Source organism: Maylandia zebra, linkage group LG16 (assembly GCF_041146795.1).
Source record: "Maylandia zebra isolate NMK-2024a linkage group LG16, Mzebra_GT3a, whole genome shotgun sequence".
Taxonomy (NCBI): domain Eukaryota; kingdom Metazoa; phylum Chordata; class Actinopteri; order Cichliformes; family Cichlidae; genus Maylandia; species Maylandia zebra.
The window spans coordinates 35462467-35482911 of record NC_135182.1 but is presented as its reverse complement, the minus strand read 5'-3'; the positions used below and the strand labels follow the sequence as shown (position 1 = coordinate 35482911).

The 20445-nt window shown below is 45.0% G+C and overlaps 1 protein-coding gene across 5 annotated transcripts in view; it reads left to right on the top strand.

The window, feature by feature from the left end:
- The window catches only part of myo1b (myosin IB), a 63128-nt gene that overhangs the window by 39922 nt on the left and 2761 nt on the right, over positions 1–20445 (top strand). The window contains exons 8-29 of one of the 5 annotated variants that reach the window (XM_012923231.4): positions 40–138; positions 901–1004; positions 3147–3294; positions 3869–3987; positions 4509–4595; positions 4695–4760; positions 7225–7329; positions 9034–9096; positions 9444–9644; positions 9831–10057; positions 10293–10493; positions 12203–12296; positions 14297–14446; positions 14531–14599; positions 14694–14780; positions 15110–15196; positions 17723–17809; positions 18593–18679; positions 19415–19489; positions 19573–19707; positions 19811–19917; positions 20036–20168. In XM_012923231.4, the coding sequence (XP_012778685.1) occupies positions 40–138; positions 901–1004; positions 3147–3294; positions 3869–3987; positions 4509–4595; positions 4695–4760; positions 7225–7329; positions 9034–9096; positions 9444–9644; positions 9831–10057; positions 10293–10493; positions 12203–12296; positions 14297–14446; positions 14531–14599; positions 14694–14780; positions 15110–15196; positions 17723–17809; positions 18593–18679; positions 19415–19489; positions 19573–19707; positions 19811–19917; positions 20036–20168 (2531 nt within the window). The remainder of the gene's footprint in view (positions 1–39; positions 139–900; positions 1005–3146; positions 3295–3868; positions 3988–4508; positions 4596–4694; positions 4761–7224; positions 7330–9033; positions 9097–9443; positions 9645–9830; positions 10058–10292; positions 10494–12202; positions 12297–14296; positions 14447–14530; positions 14600–14693; positions 14781–15109; positions 15197–17722; positions 17810–18592; positions 18680–19414; positions 19490–19572; positions 19708–19810; positions 19918–20035; positions 20169–20445) is intronic. The other 4 variants (XM_076875385.1, XM_076875384.1, XM_004566030.5 and 1 more) reach the window with 4 other exon arrangements.

Genomic DNA, 20445 nt, shown 5'->3' with positions numbered 1-20445 from the left:
CATTGTTTCCTTTTGTTTTTTCTTTCTTTCTTTTTTTAGATCTGCTCGAGAAGTCACGTGTGGTGAAGCAGCCGAGAGGCGAGAGGAACTTCCACGTCTTTTATCAGCTTCTGTCTGGAGCCTCAGACGACACGCTCAGTGAGTAAAACTGCTGGAAAAGCTGGTCGAATGGTGACCTGGACAGGAACGTAGAGCTGCCGGGATCAATGCCACTTTGAGAATCAGGAGAAAGACCTCAGAATGTGCACGTCTCTGGATGCTCGCAGTATGAATTAAAAAAATAGGCCTGATGTTCTGCTTACTGTTACGTTTACCGTGTGTATACTAAATGTGCCAATCCCCCCATGCAGCTGCATGAACACATGGCTAACGCATTAATAAGTCGTCCTTCCTGCCTAATAAACACCACGAGAACAAAGAGAGTGAAACCCACTCGCTCTGTTTGCGTTTCTGCTGCGAGGGGCCATTGTTTAATGTTCTTCACAAAGGAGAACAATATAATGGTCATTGACCCCAGAGCGCACACATCACTGAGGCTCTAGCTGTTGTTAATACTGCTATGAATGAAATCTGACACATGCACCCAGAAGAGGATTTCTCTACTAAATGACAGGGAGGCCTTTAAAGAGGGCAATCTGATCTTCCAGCATGATGTTCACAGCAGCAGCTCAGTGTTTGAATACACCGTGTCAGAACTGAAGGAGGGCAATACCCCAGGGCTTAGACACATTTTTCTAAAATTTCTAAGGCAACACCATCAGTTGTGTTTCTTTAAACGGGAATTGAATTCAGCATCTTCTATCGGCTCACAGAGCTGTGCTGGATTTTATGGGGCAGCTGGCAGGAGTGTAGTTACGCTGCATGAGTCTAAATGACAACCACATGGTTTGTGTGTCACAGGGAAGCTAAAGCTGGACCGGGACTTTAGCAAGTACAACTACCTGAGCCTGGACTCTGCTGCGGTCAGCGGACTGGACGATGCGGCTAACTTCAGGACAGTCAGAGTGAGTAGAGCGCATACGTGTGTCCGTATGACTGGTGGAGCCCGACGCTGCGCCTCACCCTCGTGACGTTTGGCACAGACTTTCCTCTCTGCGGGATTTCTGTTAACTCGGTGTGGCGCGGCAGAGCGAGGAGGCGGTCTGATTGCCCTGCTATCTCCACGGCAGAACAAACGAACAAACGTGCTTTGGCGTCAGTATTGCTGGCTGTGTCAACACTTCACGCCAGCGGCCCTCCCACCTGTTGCAAAACCAGGTGAACTTTGATCTTGACGGTGGATTAAAGACTGGTTTGTATTGATTAAACACAGGAAAAACTCCAAAAACAGAGAAAGCCACGGGAGAAAAGAGTTTCCTCTTATTGAAGCTCTGCACAAATATGTGCTATTTTGTCTTTGTGCGTCTTCTCAGCCTTATTGATGGTAACACAGAGGATGTTGTGTCTGGGAGAAGCGCTCTGCTATCTCCTGTGCTGTGTCATTAGGCCTGTTTCAGCATGCTTTGCTCAGCTACTGTATAAGCCCCTACAGCCTGCTCTGTCACTCTCTACTGTACTCATTCCCCCTCCTCACATCCTGCTTCTCATCGACTCCCACAGAGTTTTTAACGCTGTTCCTGCTGCAGCTGCGTTTCTCCACAGGAAGCACGAGACGACATTCCCTCCACACAATGACGCCGCCACACGGAGCTTTCTTTTCTTAAATGTTTATTTGTTGATGTTTGATTAAATGTTTGCGATTCATGAATTCTCCATCATCGGTCGTCACCGTTCACTGCTCTGTGTCTGTGATCCAGGAAGAGGAAGGTTGACTGTAATATGATGGACCGGGATTCCGTTAAAGAGATTTAAATATTCAAATTCATGATTTCAGGTGTTATGATAGCTTGTGCTGATATGTTTGATAGGATTTTGCTTTATATATATACAGTGTGTACAAGTTTGAGTGGATTCCACAAACCAGTGAGAAGACTAGATGTGTCTTTTTAATAAACTCATTGTGAGAGCACTGATCACAGAGCAGTGATATACACAACATTATCAGCACCTATTGTGTTGGTCCTCCTGACTCATCGAAGTATGGACTCCGCCCCTGAAGGTGTGTTGTATCTGGACCCAGATGTAGGTCCTGTAAGTCCTGTATGCTGTGAGGTGGGGCCTCCACGTGTGGGTCCAGCACATGGCTCGACTGGATTGAGATCTGGGGAATTTGGAGGTCAAGTCAACTCCTCAAACTGGCTGTTGTGCTCAAACCATTCCTGAACCATTTCTGACTTGTGGCACATTATCCTGCTGAAGAGGCCACAGCCATCAGGGAGCACTGTTCCCACGAAAGGGTGTAGATGATGTGCAACAATGCTTAGGTAGATGGTACGTGTCAAAGTAACATCCACATGGACGCAGGACACAAGGTTTCCCAGCAGAACATTGCTCAAAGTGTTACACTGCCCCTGCTGGCTGGCCTTCTTCCCATAATGCATCCTGATGTACCAGATGTTCATCACTTACCTGGGGAACAACCACCCAGCCATCCACGTGCTTCATCAGACCAGCCCACCTTCTTCCATCGCTCTGTGGTCCAGATCTGATGGCCACATGTCCAGTGTTGGTGCTTTCAGCAGCAGACAGCATGGAGACCCTGTCAGGTCTGCAGCTCCACACACAGCAACCTGTGATGCTCTGTGTTTTCTCACCTTTCTATCAGAACCAGCACGAACGTTTTCTGCAATTTGAGCTCATCTGTTGGACTGAAGAGCTGCTGTGGGAGTAAAGGCTGACCATAAGGGAGTCTTGGCCACCCATGAGCCCATCACTGGTTCAGCTACCTTGGATCACTGACCCCTGCAGATCAGGAACACCCCACAGGAGCTGACCCAGTTCTATCAAACGCTCCCAAATCCTTACGCTTGAAAACGATTCCTGCTTCTAACATCAACTTTAAGGACAAAATGTTCCCCCTCTCTGACACCTCCCGCCTGCTAACAGAGGCCATGATGAAGATATAATCAGTGCGATTCACTTTACCTGTCAGCTGTCAGGATGTTCTGTGTGATGTTTGTAGGTGTTCCCCTCTGCACCAAGTTGCAGGAACGTCGGTGCCTTAGTGACGTTGTTTCTGTCTTTTCCCTCTTCTCGCCCTCTTCCAGAACGCCATGCAGATCGTGGGCTTCATGGAGGACGAGGTGCAGTCGGTGCTGGAGCTGGTGGCAGCTGTGCTGAAGCTTGGCAACATAGAGTTCAAGCCAGAGTCGCGCTGCAACGGCACCGACGAGAGCCGCGTCAAAGACAAAAATGGTGGGCTTGGTGCTGCTGCGCCTTCATCGGACATATTTTACACTGTTTTGTTTTTTTATTCACAGGAGTTATTGTGAATATTTTCTCCTTTCATTTAACCCTTTTGACCCACTGCTCACTGGGCCTGGTCCCCTGTTGGCAGCTTGTTGTCCTCAAACAATATTTGTGTTATGATTTGCGTGACAAGAGTTTCACCCTCACAGCTGCTGTTTTTAGGGAAATCATTCATTTGCATTTTTCCCTCAGTGAGTCTTGGACAACCGTGCTTTCCTCTTTTTTTCCCACATTTGAATCAAAGACTGCATTGTTAATAATCAGCTGCAACGTGTTATTCAGATGAGTCCTCTGTTTTTGCTTTTCCCTCGACTCTGCCGGTGGGAACACCTCATTGTCGGGAATAAAACCCAAACGCTGAGGAGGTTACGAGGGTTGATTCTTCCTCCTTACAGCTTCCTTATGACGTTACCCTCTGATTCGAATCAAATGTAGAATAAGAACCATCACAAGATGAGACCTGATGTCTGCAAAAGCATTTTCTGCGTGTCTTAATCCGTTTTCTGTGGCTACTTTGCAGATTTGAAGGAGATGTGTGAGCTGCTGGGGATCGAGCAGTCGGTGCTGGAGAGGGCGTTCAGCTACCGCACAGTGGAGGCTAAAATGGAGAAAGTCTCCACGACGCTGAATGTGGCCCAGGTCAGAGGCAGACTGGCATCTCTTTCACCTGCTTATTACACGCACGCACGCACACACACACACACACACACACACACACACACACACACACACACACACACACACCAAAGGGCCATTTCTTCCCGTTGACTTGCTTTACTGGCTGCCGACTCTGTGCCACTTCTACATGACAACGTCTGCATTATACATGTGCAGTATTCCTCCTGGAAATTCAAATGTAGGTCATATTTTCGAGGTTAGTGGGTTCATTCAGACTCTTCATATAACATTAATGCTGCAAACATGGGCCCTGTGTGCCCAGAACAGACGAGGAAAGGGTTTATTAGCCTGACTTTATAATCCTCATATTTCTGCTCATGTATGGCCGCTGCTCTGTTTCCTTTGAATCAGTGTAGCCACGATAGCTTTTTTTAAGGAACAAGTTTAGTTAAATTCTGCAGATATGTAATAAAATGAATCGTTGCCGATTCTGCTGGTTCGCTTTATTGTCGCTTCATCATTAACAGTGTCTTCATTCACAGGCCTACTATGCCCGAGATGCCCTTGCCAAAAATCTCTACAGTCGCTTGTTTAGCTGGCTGGTTACCAGAATCAATGAAAGCATACAAGTAAGCGATGTCAGGCATCTTTTTAATTTATTTATTTAGACTGACAAAACTCCACTGCTGTACTTTATTCCTAATGGTACCAATATTGTGTCCCTGCAGGCACAAACTAAAGCTCGGCACAAGGTCATGGGCGTCCTGGACATCTACGGCTTTGAGATATTTGAGGTGAGACAAATAGCAGCTCAGACCAGCCTTTTTTTATCCTGACAGGCCACAAGGACACAGTCGGACCATCCAAACATTTTTATTACAAGGAAAAGAATTTTGCCCTCGGCTGTTTGTGTGCATGTTTTGGTACCTGTGTGGAGCCTGTCGGCAGAGCTGATAAAACCACACTGAGATCAGATTAGTTCAGTTTTTGTTGTTGCTCCTGGAGTTGAAATTATTTTTGTGGAAAAGTGGTTTCAATTCTCAAAGTCTGCATTTCACAGCAGGAAAATAGCCTTTGCACACTCTGCACGTCGTATTCATGCTGTTGTTACACAATCAAAGGTGATTCTGATTCTCAGCATTAACATCACATATTACAGCGAGACGTAGAACAGGCTCCATTTATGCTAACTGTATACAAAGTAATGCACCAAACGCCACATAGACAGCAGTGCATGTAAACATGTGACAGAGTTTGAACAGAATGACGGCTTTAAAAGTTTCTTTGTTGTGATGCACGATGCCCCCCGATCATGTCTTGCTCCTATCCCTGCTCGTTCACCCCACTCACTCTCGAGTCCTTCCTCTCCTCTCGTTGTTGTTGTGTCTGGGTCACCAGAATGGAGTAAGTAACACCTGCACCTGTTTGCTGTGGCCGCGAGCATGCTGTGATCTAAACTCCTTAATTCACCTCCCCGTTAAGGACGATTCAGGGCTCCTCGTGTGCAGCAGAGCCACGCGGCTGACAGGAGGCTGGACAAGCCAAAGTCACAGTCTGCTTAAGTCAGTTCAGTCAGTACACTTAACAGCAATGCACTCTAATGCAACAGGCCTGCAGTGAAGCCTACATGTATAACAGTTATGTGAAGAATGTGAAGCTCTCGGCCTTATTGCTTGTTGCACTAACAGGTGTTTCTATTATTAATATTAATGAGTGTAGAATTAAATGCTTTCTTAGAACGATCAGGTGTTTCAATAAGACTGAAAGCTGATTGCTGAGTCTTTATTTGGCTCCAGTTTTTAAACAGGATAACAGAAAGTGATTAGTTTAAAAATGGATCGTTATTTTGGAGAGATGAAAATGTATTTACTTTATTTATATCATGCTGATATTTGACACAGACCGTACCAACTTTAGCTCGCAGCATATTAAAAGCATCATAAAACGATCGTGTGTTAAATTTTAGTTTAAACAAAATAACATGGTCAACATGTCAGTTACTGAGCTTCAGAGGAACATTGTTCATCTTGGCTAAATGTTTATTATTCAAACGTGGAACCATTGATGAAAGTCTGTGAACATGAAGGCATTTTTATTATGTCCTTGAATGAATATTAACCACTTGTCATAAAAACATTGACTGTAGATAAAATAGTTTTGGTTTCTTTTACATGTTTCAGCCACGCATCTGCTGCCACTTTGGAGCCGACGTACGTGTGTGTGTGTGTGTGTGTGTGTGTGTGTGTGTGTGTGTGTGGACAACCTTTTCGTTTCTCAGTAAAAGGAAATTGTTTTAAAAACTGCTCCACTTGTACGTGTGGATCCTATTTCCTGGTCACTGAGAACCTCGGTTTGTCCTCTTCTCCGAGCTGTTGGACTAAACTGTCTTTGAACCTCTAACCGTAGCAATAAATGTTAACCTAACCCAGTGTGCCAAGAAGCATGACTCACCACTAAACACCGTCATGATTGACGACAATAATAAGTGAATGCTGTGGGGATTAAAAGTGGTCGAGGCTGTTATATAGTCAACGCTCCATCAATGTTTAATGAAATCTAATCCAAGACAGTTCACAGGAACGTGTTCTGATAAGAATTTGTCATTATCTGGTATTATTACAACCTTCCTGGTATCCATTGTTCAACGTCCAGATTGATTAGGTGTGTGCTCAGTCGGAAAATGAGTTAGCAAATCCTCAGAAGGAGCGAGCTGCTGTTCAAACTTATTATCACTGGTGTCATTTCAGAGGTACGGTAAGTGTCAGTGCGTGCAGCGACATCAAGTGATGCTGGGTTACAGTCATGCTTTACTCTTCGTTTTCTAAAAGCAGCTGTGCAGCTGTTGAGGATATGAATTCACTTTCAGGATGCGCAGGTGCAACCGTACTTTTTAATAAAACACAACAGGAAATTATCTTGGAAAAGTGAATTGAACAGACAAATCCAGTGGAAATGGATATGAAGGATGAGTCTCAGTTAGCCAAGAGAAGAAGAAGCTGAAGCAGATTTGACAGATAAGCTTTTAATACAATGAAAGATGAGATGATCCTTCAGACGTAGATTCCTGAAGTGTAGTACTTACAAACAGCTGGATGTTGGATATCCGGATATGTCGATGGTCCACCTGTCCTACCTTCTTCTAACCTGTTATTAAGCCACTCAGCAGACCGTTAGTGGCAGGAATTCTCTGAAATGCAGATGAACCAACACATTAACAGAAGTCTGACTGTTTTTCTCCTCCTGGTGCTACACCCACAGGACAACAGCTTTGAGCAGTTCATCATCAACTACTGCAACGAGAAACTGCAGCAGATCTTCATCGAGCTGACCCTGCGTGAGGAGCAGGAAGAGTATGTCAGAGAGGTGAGCGTGTGAATGGTGAACTCTGGGATTCAATTCAATTTTATTTATATAGCGCCAAATCACAACAAAAGTCACCTCAAGGCGCTTCATAGATACAGAGAAAAACCCAACAATCATATGACCCCCTATGAGCAAGCACTTTGGCGACAGTGGGAAGGAAAAACTCCCTTTTAACAGGAAGAAACCTCCAGCAGCACCAGGCTCAGGGAGGGGTGGGGCCATCTGCTGCGACTGGTTGGGGTGAGAGAAGGAAGACAGGATAAAGACATGCTGTAGAAGAAAAGAGAGACAGCCAAAGATTATTAATAACAAATAATTAAATGCAGAGAGGTCTGTGAACACATAGTGAGAGAGAAAGGTGACTGGAAAGGAAAACCTCAGTGCATCATGGGAATCCCCAGCAGCCTACGTCTATTGCAGCATAACTAAGGGAGGATTCAGGGTCACCTGGTCCAGCCCTAACTATATGCTTTAGCAAAAAGGAAAGTTTGAAGCCTAATCTTGAAAGTAGAGATAGTGTCTGTCTCCTGAATCCAAACTGGAAGCTGGTTCCACAGAAGAGGGGCCTGAAAACTGAAGGCTCTGCCTCCCATTCTACTTTTAAATACTCTAGGAACAACAAGTAGGCCTGCAGAGCGAGAGCGAGCTGTGCTGTGCAGGCCTACAGCTGTGCAGAATCTGCATCACTCTACGTGTTGGCGCTCTGCACACCTTTGTTGCGCTGGCGGCTTGGCGCTCGGCGCTCATCTGTTTAAGCTCTACAAGCCTCGCCCTTTGACCAGACGCATTATTACTTCACGTGTGTCTCTGTCATGAAAACCCTCTTCATTTATTCCCTTCACGTCTTCCCTCTGTGGATTCTTGGGGACGGAAATGGTCTTCCGCTCCGGCGAGAGTAAACACTCCCCGCTGCGGGCCTTTAGGCTCTGTTTGTTTTCCGAGCTCTGTGTATGAGTGCAGCAGTAGTGACCCCCACGCCACTTCCCTACTAACACCACCACCAATGATATTCCACTCCTGGCCTCTCTCCAGTATACTGCATGGGAAAATACCGCAGTGCTGGAGCAAGAAGGGAGGATTACCAATCAGGAATGCGGCCGGCCACCCGTCAGTTTAAGCTATGCCTCCTGTGCATCCGCCCCTCCCCCCTCCAAAATATCTGTCCAGTTGCTTACCCCGACCTAGGTTACCAAGCCGTTAGTAGCTATGAAGTTGATGGCTGCTAAAAAAAATTTTCAAGGCCCAGTGAACCTTTCTGAGAGGGCAAGATTGAAAGTGTTCCTCCTTTGAGTCTCCAAAGGGACTCTGGCCTCGACGTGAGGCAGACGGAGCCTGTAGGACATAACATCAAAGCACCGAGGACAATTATGTCTTCAGAACTGATGGAAACGCATCGGTTTATCCTGATTAAATCATTTTCAATAAACGCACTCGAGTTCAAGATGAAAGAAACAAGATCTGTGACCAACCCAAGTCTCTTTGTTTTTTCCTTCCCGGAGCATTTGTTCTCATTACGCCCATGTAAATATTAAGTGCTGCAACATGTGTCTCTGTAATTGCAGCACATGAATACTTGGTAAAGGTGATAGATGAGGTGCACGCTGAAAATGCACGTGCTGTGCTGAGCTCTCCCACATGCAGCGTACATCAGTCTCTAAAATGTACACAAATGTCTGTATACCTCTGCTTATGCATTTGTTACAGGGCATCGAGTGGACCAACATTGAATATTTCAACAATGCCATCATCTGTGACCTGATTGAGAACGTAAGTCCTGTGTCTGTTCTTGGCTTTTCATGTTCTCCACACTTGTTTCTCTGGAATAACTGAGAAACGCTAATTTTGGTTAAATCTGGATGATTTCTCCCGCTCTGTGACTCCAGAGGTGGCGTAAACCTCCTGTGTAACCTCATGATCGGTGTTGTTATTGAAAAGCAGTTCATCATTAAAGCTGATTTTAAGTCTGACGTTGTCTTAGCAAAATGAGATGATTATCCGAGCTGTTGTGAACAGATTGTTCAGCACTGTGAAACACATGAGCCATGACAGAATAATACGTTTCTACATTGAACCCTTCAGAAGTTTGACCCTAAACCTCCTTTTGTTTGTGCCAGAATCAAAACGGCATCTTGGCCATGCTGGACGAGGAGTGTCTGAGGCCGGGGACGGTCACTGATGAGACCTTCCTGGACAAACTGAACACCATCTGTGCGGACCACCAGCACTTTGAGAGTCGGCTGAACAAGAACTCAAAGTTCCTCAACGACCACAGCCTGCCGCACAACTGCTTCCGCATCCAGCACTACGCCGGCAAGGTACCCGAGGCAGCAACAATAACAGCTGACGGATATGTTAAAAAAGACATGTTAACAAATTAATAATATAATATTATGAATTTTTGCATAGGATAAAATCAAAGTGTAAAAAGAAGTAACCACTTTGTTCAACTTGTGTATGAAAATACCTTTTTGTGAATGGCTCACTTCCCTCTGTGTATCCAGGTGCTGTATCGTGTGGAGGGCTTTGTGGATAAGAACAATGACCTTCTGTACCGGGACCTGTCACAGGCCATGTACAAAGCCAACCACAGCCTCATCAAACAGCTGTTTCCTGAAGGCAACCCAGCCAAAGTCAACCTGAAGAGACCACTAACTGCTGGATTCCAGTTCAGAGCTTCAGTGGGCACGCTGATGAGGAACCTGCAGACCAAGAACCCAAACTACATCCGGTAAATCTGATCATATCGATTACACAGAAAGAGCAGTTTGTGCTGTTTGTGATTCTCTCAAAGTTTGCTTTGAAATCATTTTCAAATAGTCCAGAGAGTACAGCCGGCCTGCTGTTACTCTCACCGTCTAGCACGGTCTATTAATCTATAAAAAGCGCACTTAAGAGCTGCTGCTGTTACTGCAGCCGGCTCTACGCACCAGCCTAATATCTGCAACTTAATTTTTGCTTTCCAGCTGCATCAAGCCCAATGATAAGAAGGCATCCCACATCTTCACCGACTCTCTGGTCCGCCATCAGGTGCGCTACCTGGGCCTGATGGAGAACGTCCGTGTGCGACGAGCAGGCTATGCCTTCCGCCAGCCCTACGAGCCCTGCTTGGAGCGCTACAAAATGCTCTGCAAAAGGACCTGGCCGCATTGGAAGGGGCCTGCAAGGTAATTGTTGTTTATACCCTGAAGTGGTGACATTAGGGAATAGTTGATTAGGGGGGAAAAGAGGTCTTGGCCCTGGAAGCTTGCCAGAGCAAATCCCTTCAAGTTTTCAGTGGAAAATGAGAAATGCTCCCAGGTGTCTTTAGCTAAGGCACTAAACTTGACTCTGCTCCCAGTGGAGAGTGTGTGACCAGCACTAATAGACTGTGGCTAGAGCGGTCCACTCCCAGGTGTGGCTGTGTGAATGCGAAGCAGCCGTTGCTAGAAAGTACTCGGATGACACAGAAAGAGGCAAAAGGGAAAATAATTAGGGGAGCTTGACAGCAGTTTACCCAGCAGACCATATGATCTGTATATTTAAATATGTGGTCTAAAACTCTGAGCTATAAAGCAACACTTTTGGCTGAGTTTGGTATGTGTAGATCTAAGGATAAGGAAACTGGTTCCCTCCTTTTTTCCCAGCTGTTTTCATGCATTCCTGTCCCCACTGTGTGCATATGCATGGATTCACATGCAAGTTAACTAAAGACGTGAGTGATTCCAGGGTAAAAAGGTTTGGCTGGTTCGGTCATGTTATATAAAAGCAGTGTGTCAACAGAGATGTTTTAGGTGCGTGTCGTCACAGCGAGCTTTGTTTGAAGGAAATGAAACCTTATGTTTCGGAACCACAACATGCCCAGACGTTCCCTCCTTATCTGTCTCCTCGACTCGGCCAGACTTGCAGGTTTCGTCCTCTCTGCTGGTGAAGTCACTGATTCCTATCTGCCGTCTCACACATCTGGCTCCTGATGTTTCAGCATCTTTGTATCATCTTTGTGTGGTTTTAGTTTTCTTCTTAGTCTCCTGACATATTTCTCTGGCTGTTGCTTTCATCATGGTTTCCATCATTTCTCAAACTCCATCCTCGGCGCTCTCTTCTGTTATTCCATGAATCCGAATCCTTCTGCTGTTTCTGTCAGGTGAAAAACTAAGTACACCCCATGATTCAGCATCATGTGCAATTGTTTTCTGTGTGGTTTTCATCAGTCTCACATTGTTGTGGTGTAATTTTGGCCCGCTCACCTTTGTCTGTGCAGGTCACAGTAGTCTTAAGATCCTAAACACGAGACGACTACACCTTAACTTTTTAAGACATTTAACCTCTGATCTAAGAAGCGTGTTTACTTCTGAATGAAAACGTTGAGGAACAGATGTTTGCAGGTGTTTATTCACGCGCAGCTCCCATCACGTTGACGTCTGGACTTTAAACGGCTCCCCTGTTCAGACGGCACAGGTTGAACCTTTGCAAACATGAGCTGTGCTGCCCTGTTTTTTCTTTATTTAAAAAAAGAAGAGGCTGTCGTTCCAAACAAGCCATACTTGTTCAGTCTCTTTCTAATTGTACTGTGATGAACTTCCCAGGTTAGCATGCTGAGGCCTGCAAAGCCTTTTCTCTGAGCATTGCACAACCTGACCCCGGGGTGAACTTGCTGGAACGTCCACTCCTAGGAAGATTTTGTTGACACACACCTGAAAGCTCGAACTGACACAACCTGATTTTAAAGAGTTGTTATTTTAATCAAGTGCGTTTGATTAGCAGCGCACGCCTGCGACTTATCCTCTTAATTCCTATGGAAGCAGTAAGGTTGGGACTGCACTGCAATCCTGTGAAAACTGTATATATCTGCGCTCGTGTAGTGTAGGACCCTCTTGACTTTTCTGACTTCCCACAGGGAAGGAGTGGAGGTGCTGATGGCCGACCTCCAGATTCCAACAGAAGAGATCTCTTATGGCCGCTCCAAGATCTTCATCAGAAACCCAAGAACGGTAAAATCCACTCTCTAACCTGGCGAAGCATTTATTTTTTGGACAGCTGCTCAGTATTCCTGCAGATTGGGCTGTTTTGGAGTCGAATGGTTGAAGCCGGTGTGCTCAGCTGCCTTGCTTTCTCACAGCTACATGTTTGTAAAGCAGGGTGGGCTTTGCTTGGAGCCCCCACTTCAACAATTAGCTTGTAACCACCACTCTGAGAACACATGGTTTCATTTAGCTGTCCCATATAACATGGGAAACAGGCTTCTTTCCTCTGCGCTTGCAGACTCTTCAGCTGCTCGGGCCTGCAGCGTTTGGATGGACTTTCTCCCCCACCAGCAAAAGGCCAAACAGAGCCTGGAATAACATGATCTCACACTGGGAGAATTTTTCCATAATTGCTTTTTCTATCTGATCAGCTTATCTGCTTTACATATCTACAGCTTCAAAATCACTGAAACAGAGTTCGAGCATATTTATTCTGCTCCTTAATCACTGCAGTCACACCTTTAGCTTAACTGACACCATTTTTTTATCTATACAGAAAATAGAATAGTCGCGACGTAGGTATCAGTCAAGCTCTGTGGATATATGAACAAACCCAGAAACTTCCATATGTGGCGTTATATCGACAGGCCCAGTGTTCCTGAAGGTAAAGCAGTGACTTCCTCACTAGGGCTGCCACGATTAGTCGACTAGTCACGATTACGTCGACTATCAAAATCGTCGACGACTGATTTAATAGTCGACGCGTCGTTTGAAGCTTTGTAAGATCCCAAAAGACGCAGGAATAAGTAGCAGGATTTAAGAGTGTAATAACGGACTGAAACAGAAGATGGCAGCACTGCATGTTCATGATGCCAGCTGCCGTTAAACCCCGAAGAAGAAGAAACTGTGTCCCAGAATTCATAGCGCGGCCCTGCTCCGTTTCCAACAATGGCGGCAGCTAGTTAGTTTTAATGTTACTCTTATTATTCTTTCTGGGTCACAAAATAAACGTTTAACATATTTTCAGGCGAGAATGTAGCTGTGTAAACCTCAAATATCTGCTCAGTTTATCAAGACACCGCATATTTTCAAAAGCGCTCCGATGTTTTCGGAGACGTCTGTTACCCACTAGCTCGATAGCTAGGCGGGGGCTAGGTCACTAGCGCCGTGAGAACACCGGACTCCCGGCAGATCATTTTCAAACCCACCGCCGTCTTTCACTACTCAGGTTAAACATGATATATGAGTCACTTAGATAACTTAAAAATGTTGTTTGGCTTTTTTCAGTGTTTTATTTGTTCCTGAGTAAATCGGTTTGGCTGAGATTAAAGTTATAGTTTTTACACAGTTGAATAAACCTCAAGCAGACAGCTGATTATCAGAAGTGTGAGATGCTCCAGAATTTACTCCGGTGTCCTGTTATATTTTAGATAGCAAGGAGTTTATTAAACTTCACCGAAACAATCTCCAAATGTCATTAAAATTTAATAAACTATCATCTTGTCTTTATTTTTAGTTAGCACAGACCTTAAACACTTAAAGCTGTAAGCTAATGATAGTTATATAAGAGCAGATGCTGCTGGTGCAATAAGCTGTATGGTTTACGTCCAATGGATGATGATCTGATTAGTCGACTAATCGCAAAAGTAATCGCTGACTAGCCGACTATCAAAATAATCGTTTGTGGCAGCCCTATTCCTCACACCAGTGCAATAACTGATGCGGTCTCATCCTTGAGAATAAGTCGATTATCAAAAGGTCCGTTTTATTGTCTTCCTGGAGCAGTAAACTTTTTCTCCCACCTGCACTTTGTTCTTGTCATTGAGAAATTGGTGCTTCCTCAGTTTAGAACCCCCCCCCCCCCCAAAAAAAAGTCCAACTCGTAACCTTTTCCCCTCAGAGTAAACTGACTTTCCCTGACATTTTACCTTCCTGCAGATAATTTGATGATGTTGATAACATCCAGCGTTCACACAGTTTCCCAGGTGCTCTTGTCTGGAGCTCTTAATTTTCTCCTCTTCCTGCAGCTCTTTTTCTTGGAGGAGAAGAGAAAGCAGTGTCTCCAGGACCTTGCCACACTCATTCAGAAGATCTACAGAGGCTGGAAGTGCCGCACGCACTTCCTGTTGATGAAGAAGAGCCAGATAGTGGTGGCAGCTTGGTACCGCCGCTACGCTGTGAGACCCTTTAATTACACCAAAATACAAAGCGGATTAAAAACCATACTCACCGATGCATAATGACACTTTTCCATCTCACAGCAACAAAAGAAGTACCGGAACATCAAGAGTGCTACCACCATGGTTCAGTCGTACACCAGAGGCTGGCAGGTGTGCATCTGTCTTTGAATTCACTCTGTTCATTGAAAAAAGTGTATCAGCTGTCGTGTGGAAGAAAATGAAAGTGTCTGCATGTTTCCACCAGGCCCGCAAACTTCTGCGAGAGCTGAAACATCAGAAGAGATGCGAGGAGGCAGTGACCACCATCGCAGCGTTCTGGCACGGCACCCAGGTACGGATATCAAAGAGCGAGGTGTTTGCTGTACCTTGATGGCTTCTGCAGGAGAAGCCTGCTCCTGAACGCTTCAAACTCTTTGGTTTTTTATTGTTCGCTGTGTTCTTGCCTAAAGGCTCCACAGTATTGCAAGACGGCTGTTCTTTAACAAACCTGTCCTTTAATGTTATTGCTGCTGTTTTCCTTTAATCCTGCTTCTTGTGCTGATCACACAGCTCCCACTTATCTTTTCTCCCCTGCTCCTTTTTCAACTTTCCCGTCTCGATTTTTTTTTCTCCTCCTCACATCTTTAACTTGTCTTACCGAACGCCCACCACATCCACCAGGCACGGCTGGAGCTGAGACGTCTGAAACAGGAAGTGCGGAATAAACATGCTGTGACAGTAATTTGGGCTTACTGGCAGGGAACCAAGGTATTTCCACCCAGCGATAGTGTGTTGCTGTCCCAGCTGCCATCCCTGTTCATCACGTCTTGTCCCATCCTATGCTATTCTCACCACGAAACTGCCTGATAGAGTAGCAGCCCTGCTGAATGAACCTCGGCCAGATTAACGAGCCCGACTGTTCATTTCTTCCCGTTTTCTGTTGTGTGGCTCTTAACCCTTGTATGGTGTTCGGGTCTGTGAGACCCGTTTTCAGTTTTTCTCAAAAGAAAAACAATTAATTATTTTTTCAACCTGAAATTCATTGGCTTTGGCTTATTTTCTGTGAAGAACATAAATCCGAACAAATTTTCAGTGACCTCATACTGTACCTCCCCCCACGCATTTACATTACATACAAGGTGTTCGGGTCCACTGGACCCAGGTCTAGTAAAAGTGTTGAAAGTGCAGGTCCTGTGTTCCCACACTCTGTCCTCCTCCTTTCTGGTGCTGCTGATGGTGTTTTCTTCCCCTCCTGCTCCACACAAAGTTGCAACATTGTTGAAAATTCAACTACCAACACCGTCTGCTCTGACATCTCACACATTTTACCCTCTTTCTTGAGAGATCCAAATTTTATTTTCTCATACCCTGTCCCACCTGCAAATTAGGGGCATAATACTATAAATAAGACTTTGCCAGTGTGGTTCTTTATCACAACTGATCAAGATGGCAAAAGATTATCTGCTGCGAGGGCCATCTGATTGATTTTGGAAGAGAGAGGGGCTTCTGATGATGATGTTGACAAAGAGGTTTCAGAATATTTCACATTTCTGAAAATTCAGAGTCTGACAGTGACTTTGAAGAAGAGGATGAGGTTGAGCACCATTTAGTAACAAAACGAAGACGAGTACCCCATCTGCTGCCAGCTCCAGGACCAGAACAAGCCCACCAGAAGTGAAGAAATATGGATGTCAATAACTGGTGAAATTGAATGGTCTTCTTGCCCAAGAAATGAGCCACCCTGCAGAGCTGTTACTGTGATAAGCCAGGGCCAACACAGCTGGCAGTTACTCATGTGCAGGACATCAAGTCTTCATTTGAGCTTTTCATCCCAGATTCCATCCAGAAAATTATTCTGGATTGCAGTAATCTAGAAGGTGTGTTTTTGGAGAGAGGTGGAAGGAGATGGACCAAATTCATCTAAGAACCCCAAAGGCCTACTTTGGGGTTCTTATCCTTGCAGGAGTTTTCAGGTCCAAAGGGGAATCGACAGAATCCCTGTGGGATGCAGAAACCGGCAAGAACCTTTCCGTGCATCAATGTCTCTGGAAAACTTCCACAAAATTTCCAGGATTATCCGATTTGATAACCGAGACGACAGACCAGCTCGACGGCAGTGAGACAAGCTAGCTGCCATAAGGACAGTGTGGGATAAGTGTGTGCACCGCCTCCCCCTGTTTTACAACCCTGGGCCTAATGTCACCATTGATGAGCAGCTGATCCCATTTAGTTGTGAAACATATTGCTTCACGTGTAAATGTGTTGTGTCTTTACACTCACTCCACTTGATTACAACTGATTTATTTTTTTTTTTATAACATTTTATAAAAAAAAAACAAAGAAAAAACGAGAAGCACATTCATTCATAAATGTGATCTAACAAAGGTAAAGGGAAAAAATTAACCATGTTTACTGTTCATATGGTTTGTAATTGGGATGAAGTAAACATCTGTTGAGTAATTTAACATAAAATTGTTTGATAGTGTTAATTTGGAAAGCCAAAACTCTAGCGGGTCCAGCAGACCCATGAACACTGGCTGAGTAACAAAAATATGAACACCACACAAGGGTTAAATGTGGGATTATCTCGACTTCCCCAACTAACACGCTTAATCCGGCGTCGTAAACGGTGCCGATCGTGGCTGCGACGTGCGGCTCAGGTGTTTTACACTTTCTGTCCAGTGTGCCACACCTCTGCTGCGATCTAAAATTACTTCCAGCATATGCTGCAAACATATGCTGGAAGTAAGAAATGTACATGTTGCCACACATCTGATTATGATTGTGGTTTTTACTCTGGTTAAAGTCAAGAAGCTTCTTATTAATCGATGTGATGATGTGCAGCAGGAAGCTCTTAAAGCTCAGCCTGATTCTGCTGGCATGCAGGAAACCATTATCCTGTCAGAATGTAACAATCTCTGTTATATCGAATATTCTTGGAGGTTGTTATTAGACTAAATTACAGCCAGGCTCAAAGCATTAAGACTTTAGTGTCTTAAATCTAAACTGTGGTTCTGGCTCTTTGTTAGTTTGCACCTTTGACGCTGAAGATAATTGAACTTTCTTGCTGGACTTTATTTTGCATCATTTCATACGATATTCTTTTAAAGCTGACCACACACAGCCTCATTGTGGGGAGAGTCTCCTCGTTCGCACGTTTTCTTGTTGTTCGTCTTTGTTTATCCGCCTTTTTGCCCCTGCTGTGTCGCCTCTGCTGTCCCCTGTTTTCGGACAATTGTGTTTTGATTGCCACTGAAATTAACTTCACCCACAACTGCCACCGCTTCTCATTAGGCCCGGAGAGAGCTGCGTCAGCTGAAGGAGGAGGCGAGGAATAAACATGCCGTATCGGTCATTTGGGCTGGCTGGCAGGGCACCAAGGTATTTGGGAAGCCTGTTGACTTGATTTGCCGTGACTCTGACTTGCCGCCCTCCATCAATCCCACTCCCACCTCGTCCATAACGTGTCCATCTGCTCGACTCTTTCCAAACACTTAAGTTGTATGTAAGACATCTTATTATGGAGTCTCTCAGAGGTGGACTGCTGGCTGCTAAAGCACAGCAGTCTCACCCATGTGACCAGAATGGTTATTTTCATCTGAACCTGCCTTTGCAGTGCTGTCATTTTTCCACTGTGAGTACTAGTCAGTGAAACGTAGGCGTCCAGTCTCCATACATCACATCAGGGACTGATGTCCTATCCTGGCATTGTTTTCAGCTTCTTCCTCCGAGGTCCATGCTTCACACCGCATGCTGCCTGCTGCCTCTGCATGACTTCCTGTGTAGCTGGTGCATGTGTAGTTTTTGCATTGCTGTGCTGTTTTTTAGAAGGATGAGTTTGGATCCTCTGACCGCCTGAGATGTGACTTTTTGTTTTCTCCTTTTGCACTCAAAGTTGTCAAAGCACCAGCTCTGTTTGCCTTCCAGAAGTTCCCCAGATAAATGCTCCCATGACCCACACTTCCATATTGGTTTCTGGAGGCTGGAGAAGCAGAGCTGTAATTTTACAGTCTCTCAGTGATCACACTGTGCTTGTGTGCAGTGTGTGTGTGCGCATTTGATGTTTCTGGCCTCAGGCAAAACGGTGTCTACCTCCTCTCCCTCTCATCTTCTCCTGCTTCATTTGTTCCTACTCTCTGTCTCTTCCCTCCCACCCCCGAACAGGCTCGCAGGGAGCTCAGGAGACTGAAGGAAGAGGCCAGGCGTAAGCACGCTGTCGCTTTGATTTGGGCCTACTGGCAGGGACTCAAGGTACCTCCCAGCCCCACGGCGCAGCCATCAACAAGTCTGCCACCTACTCGACACCCCTGACTTTCCTCATCCTCCTCAGGGATCTTCTCTGTCATTATCCAGGCGCTGTCCTCGTGACACTTCTTGCATTTTGTAATTTTTTTTAAATGCAATGTATATAAGACAAGTAGTTAAGAAAAATCCATTTTAAATGGATGATTGAGGATTGGACCTTTCTTTCCTCCTTTGAGGCTTTTAATGTTGCAGATGTCACGCAGCGGCGTCTGACTCGTATCTTCTTTTCTCTGCATCTGTCACACTAACCCATGAACGAGCACTTTTTTTCTATCCAGCAGAGTTTCTCTCTTTCTCTCTAGGTGTGTGTCCTTGTCCCTGTTGCTGGTTGTTGAAGTAAACTTGTCCATACACCATTTATTGCAGTCCTAATATTGTTTTTTTATTTTTCATCACCTCGTGCATCACAGTGCACCCATTTCCACCTCAGTTTGTAGACTTATGGTCAGACTGCTTGTTGTAACCATCACATCCTTTCAAGTAAAGTAAATGTCAACGTCCAGCAGACTGCAGTTGTTTGTCACTAACCAAACGTCAGATGTTTTTTTTCAGTGTGCTGTTTGTGTTGCACTGTCATCCTGCTGTCGGTGTGCCTCCTTCTCTTTCCAAATACACACACAGATAAGATTTAAGAACCAACTGAGTTCATTGATTTCATCTGATCTTTTGGTGCCGTTATAGGTCCGCAGAGAGTACAGGAAGTTCTTCAGGGCAAATGCCGGCAAAAAGATCTACGACTTTACCATCCAGCGAATTGTAAGTTGGACTTTTTGTTTTTAATGTTCAAGTTTAACATGATATTAAGAAACCAAAGATGATTTTCTTGTCTGTGTGTCCAGATACAGAAATACTTCCTGGGCTTGAAGAGCAGCATGCCTTCCATGTCCCCCATAGACAGAAAGTGGCCGGCCAGGCCGTACGGCTTCCTGGATGGAGTCCACACCGAGCTCCGGAAAATCTTCCATCACTGGAGGGTCGGTCACAAAAACCGACCACATTCAGCCACATTAAAGAACCATGTTTATAATAACTGCATATACATCAGAATGTAACTGAATGAATTTGTCTCTTGTTTAGTGCAAGAAATACAGGGACCAGTTCACCGAGGAGAAGAAGGCAGTGTATGAGGAGAAGCTGGAAGCAAGTGAGATCTTCAAGGATAAAAAGGCTCTCTACCCAAACAGGTAGCTGAACATCACTGCCATCAAGTGCCCTTTATTTTATTTTATAGCAAGATAAAAGCAACGTGTAGTCACATGATCAAGGTAAAGCGGAGTCTTGTTTTCCTGTATTGTGTGTCAGTGTGAGTCAGCCTTTCAAAGGAGATTACCTGGAGATCAGCAAGAACCCCAAATATCAGAAACTCAACAGTGCTGTGGACGAGAAGGTCCTGCTGGCCGACGTGGTCAACAAGATTAACAGGGCGAATGGCAAGGTCAGAAAACACACACACGCGCACACACCACAGTATTTACAGTCCATTTAGTTTGTATGCAAACTGGAAAACCTAAAACAGGAAGTGTGATTACACAGCGACCTTGTGTGTTTAGAGATTTTCTGCAATTTTCCACAGTGAAGCAGAGCCGCCGTTTGTTGTTTTGATGTATATTTCAACACTTTACACGGTGAGCTGATGTTTTTTGACATCATAACAACTGACAGCGTTTTTCTTCCAGCAGACATCAGACATTTCTGCACAGGTCTGCTATGTT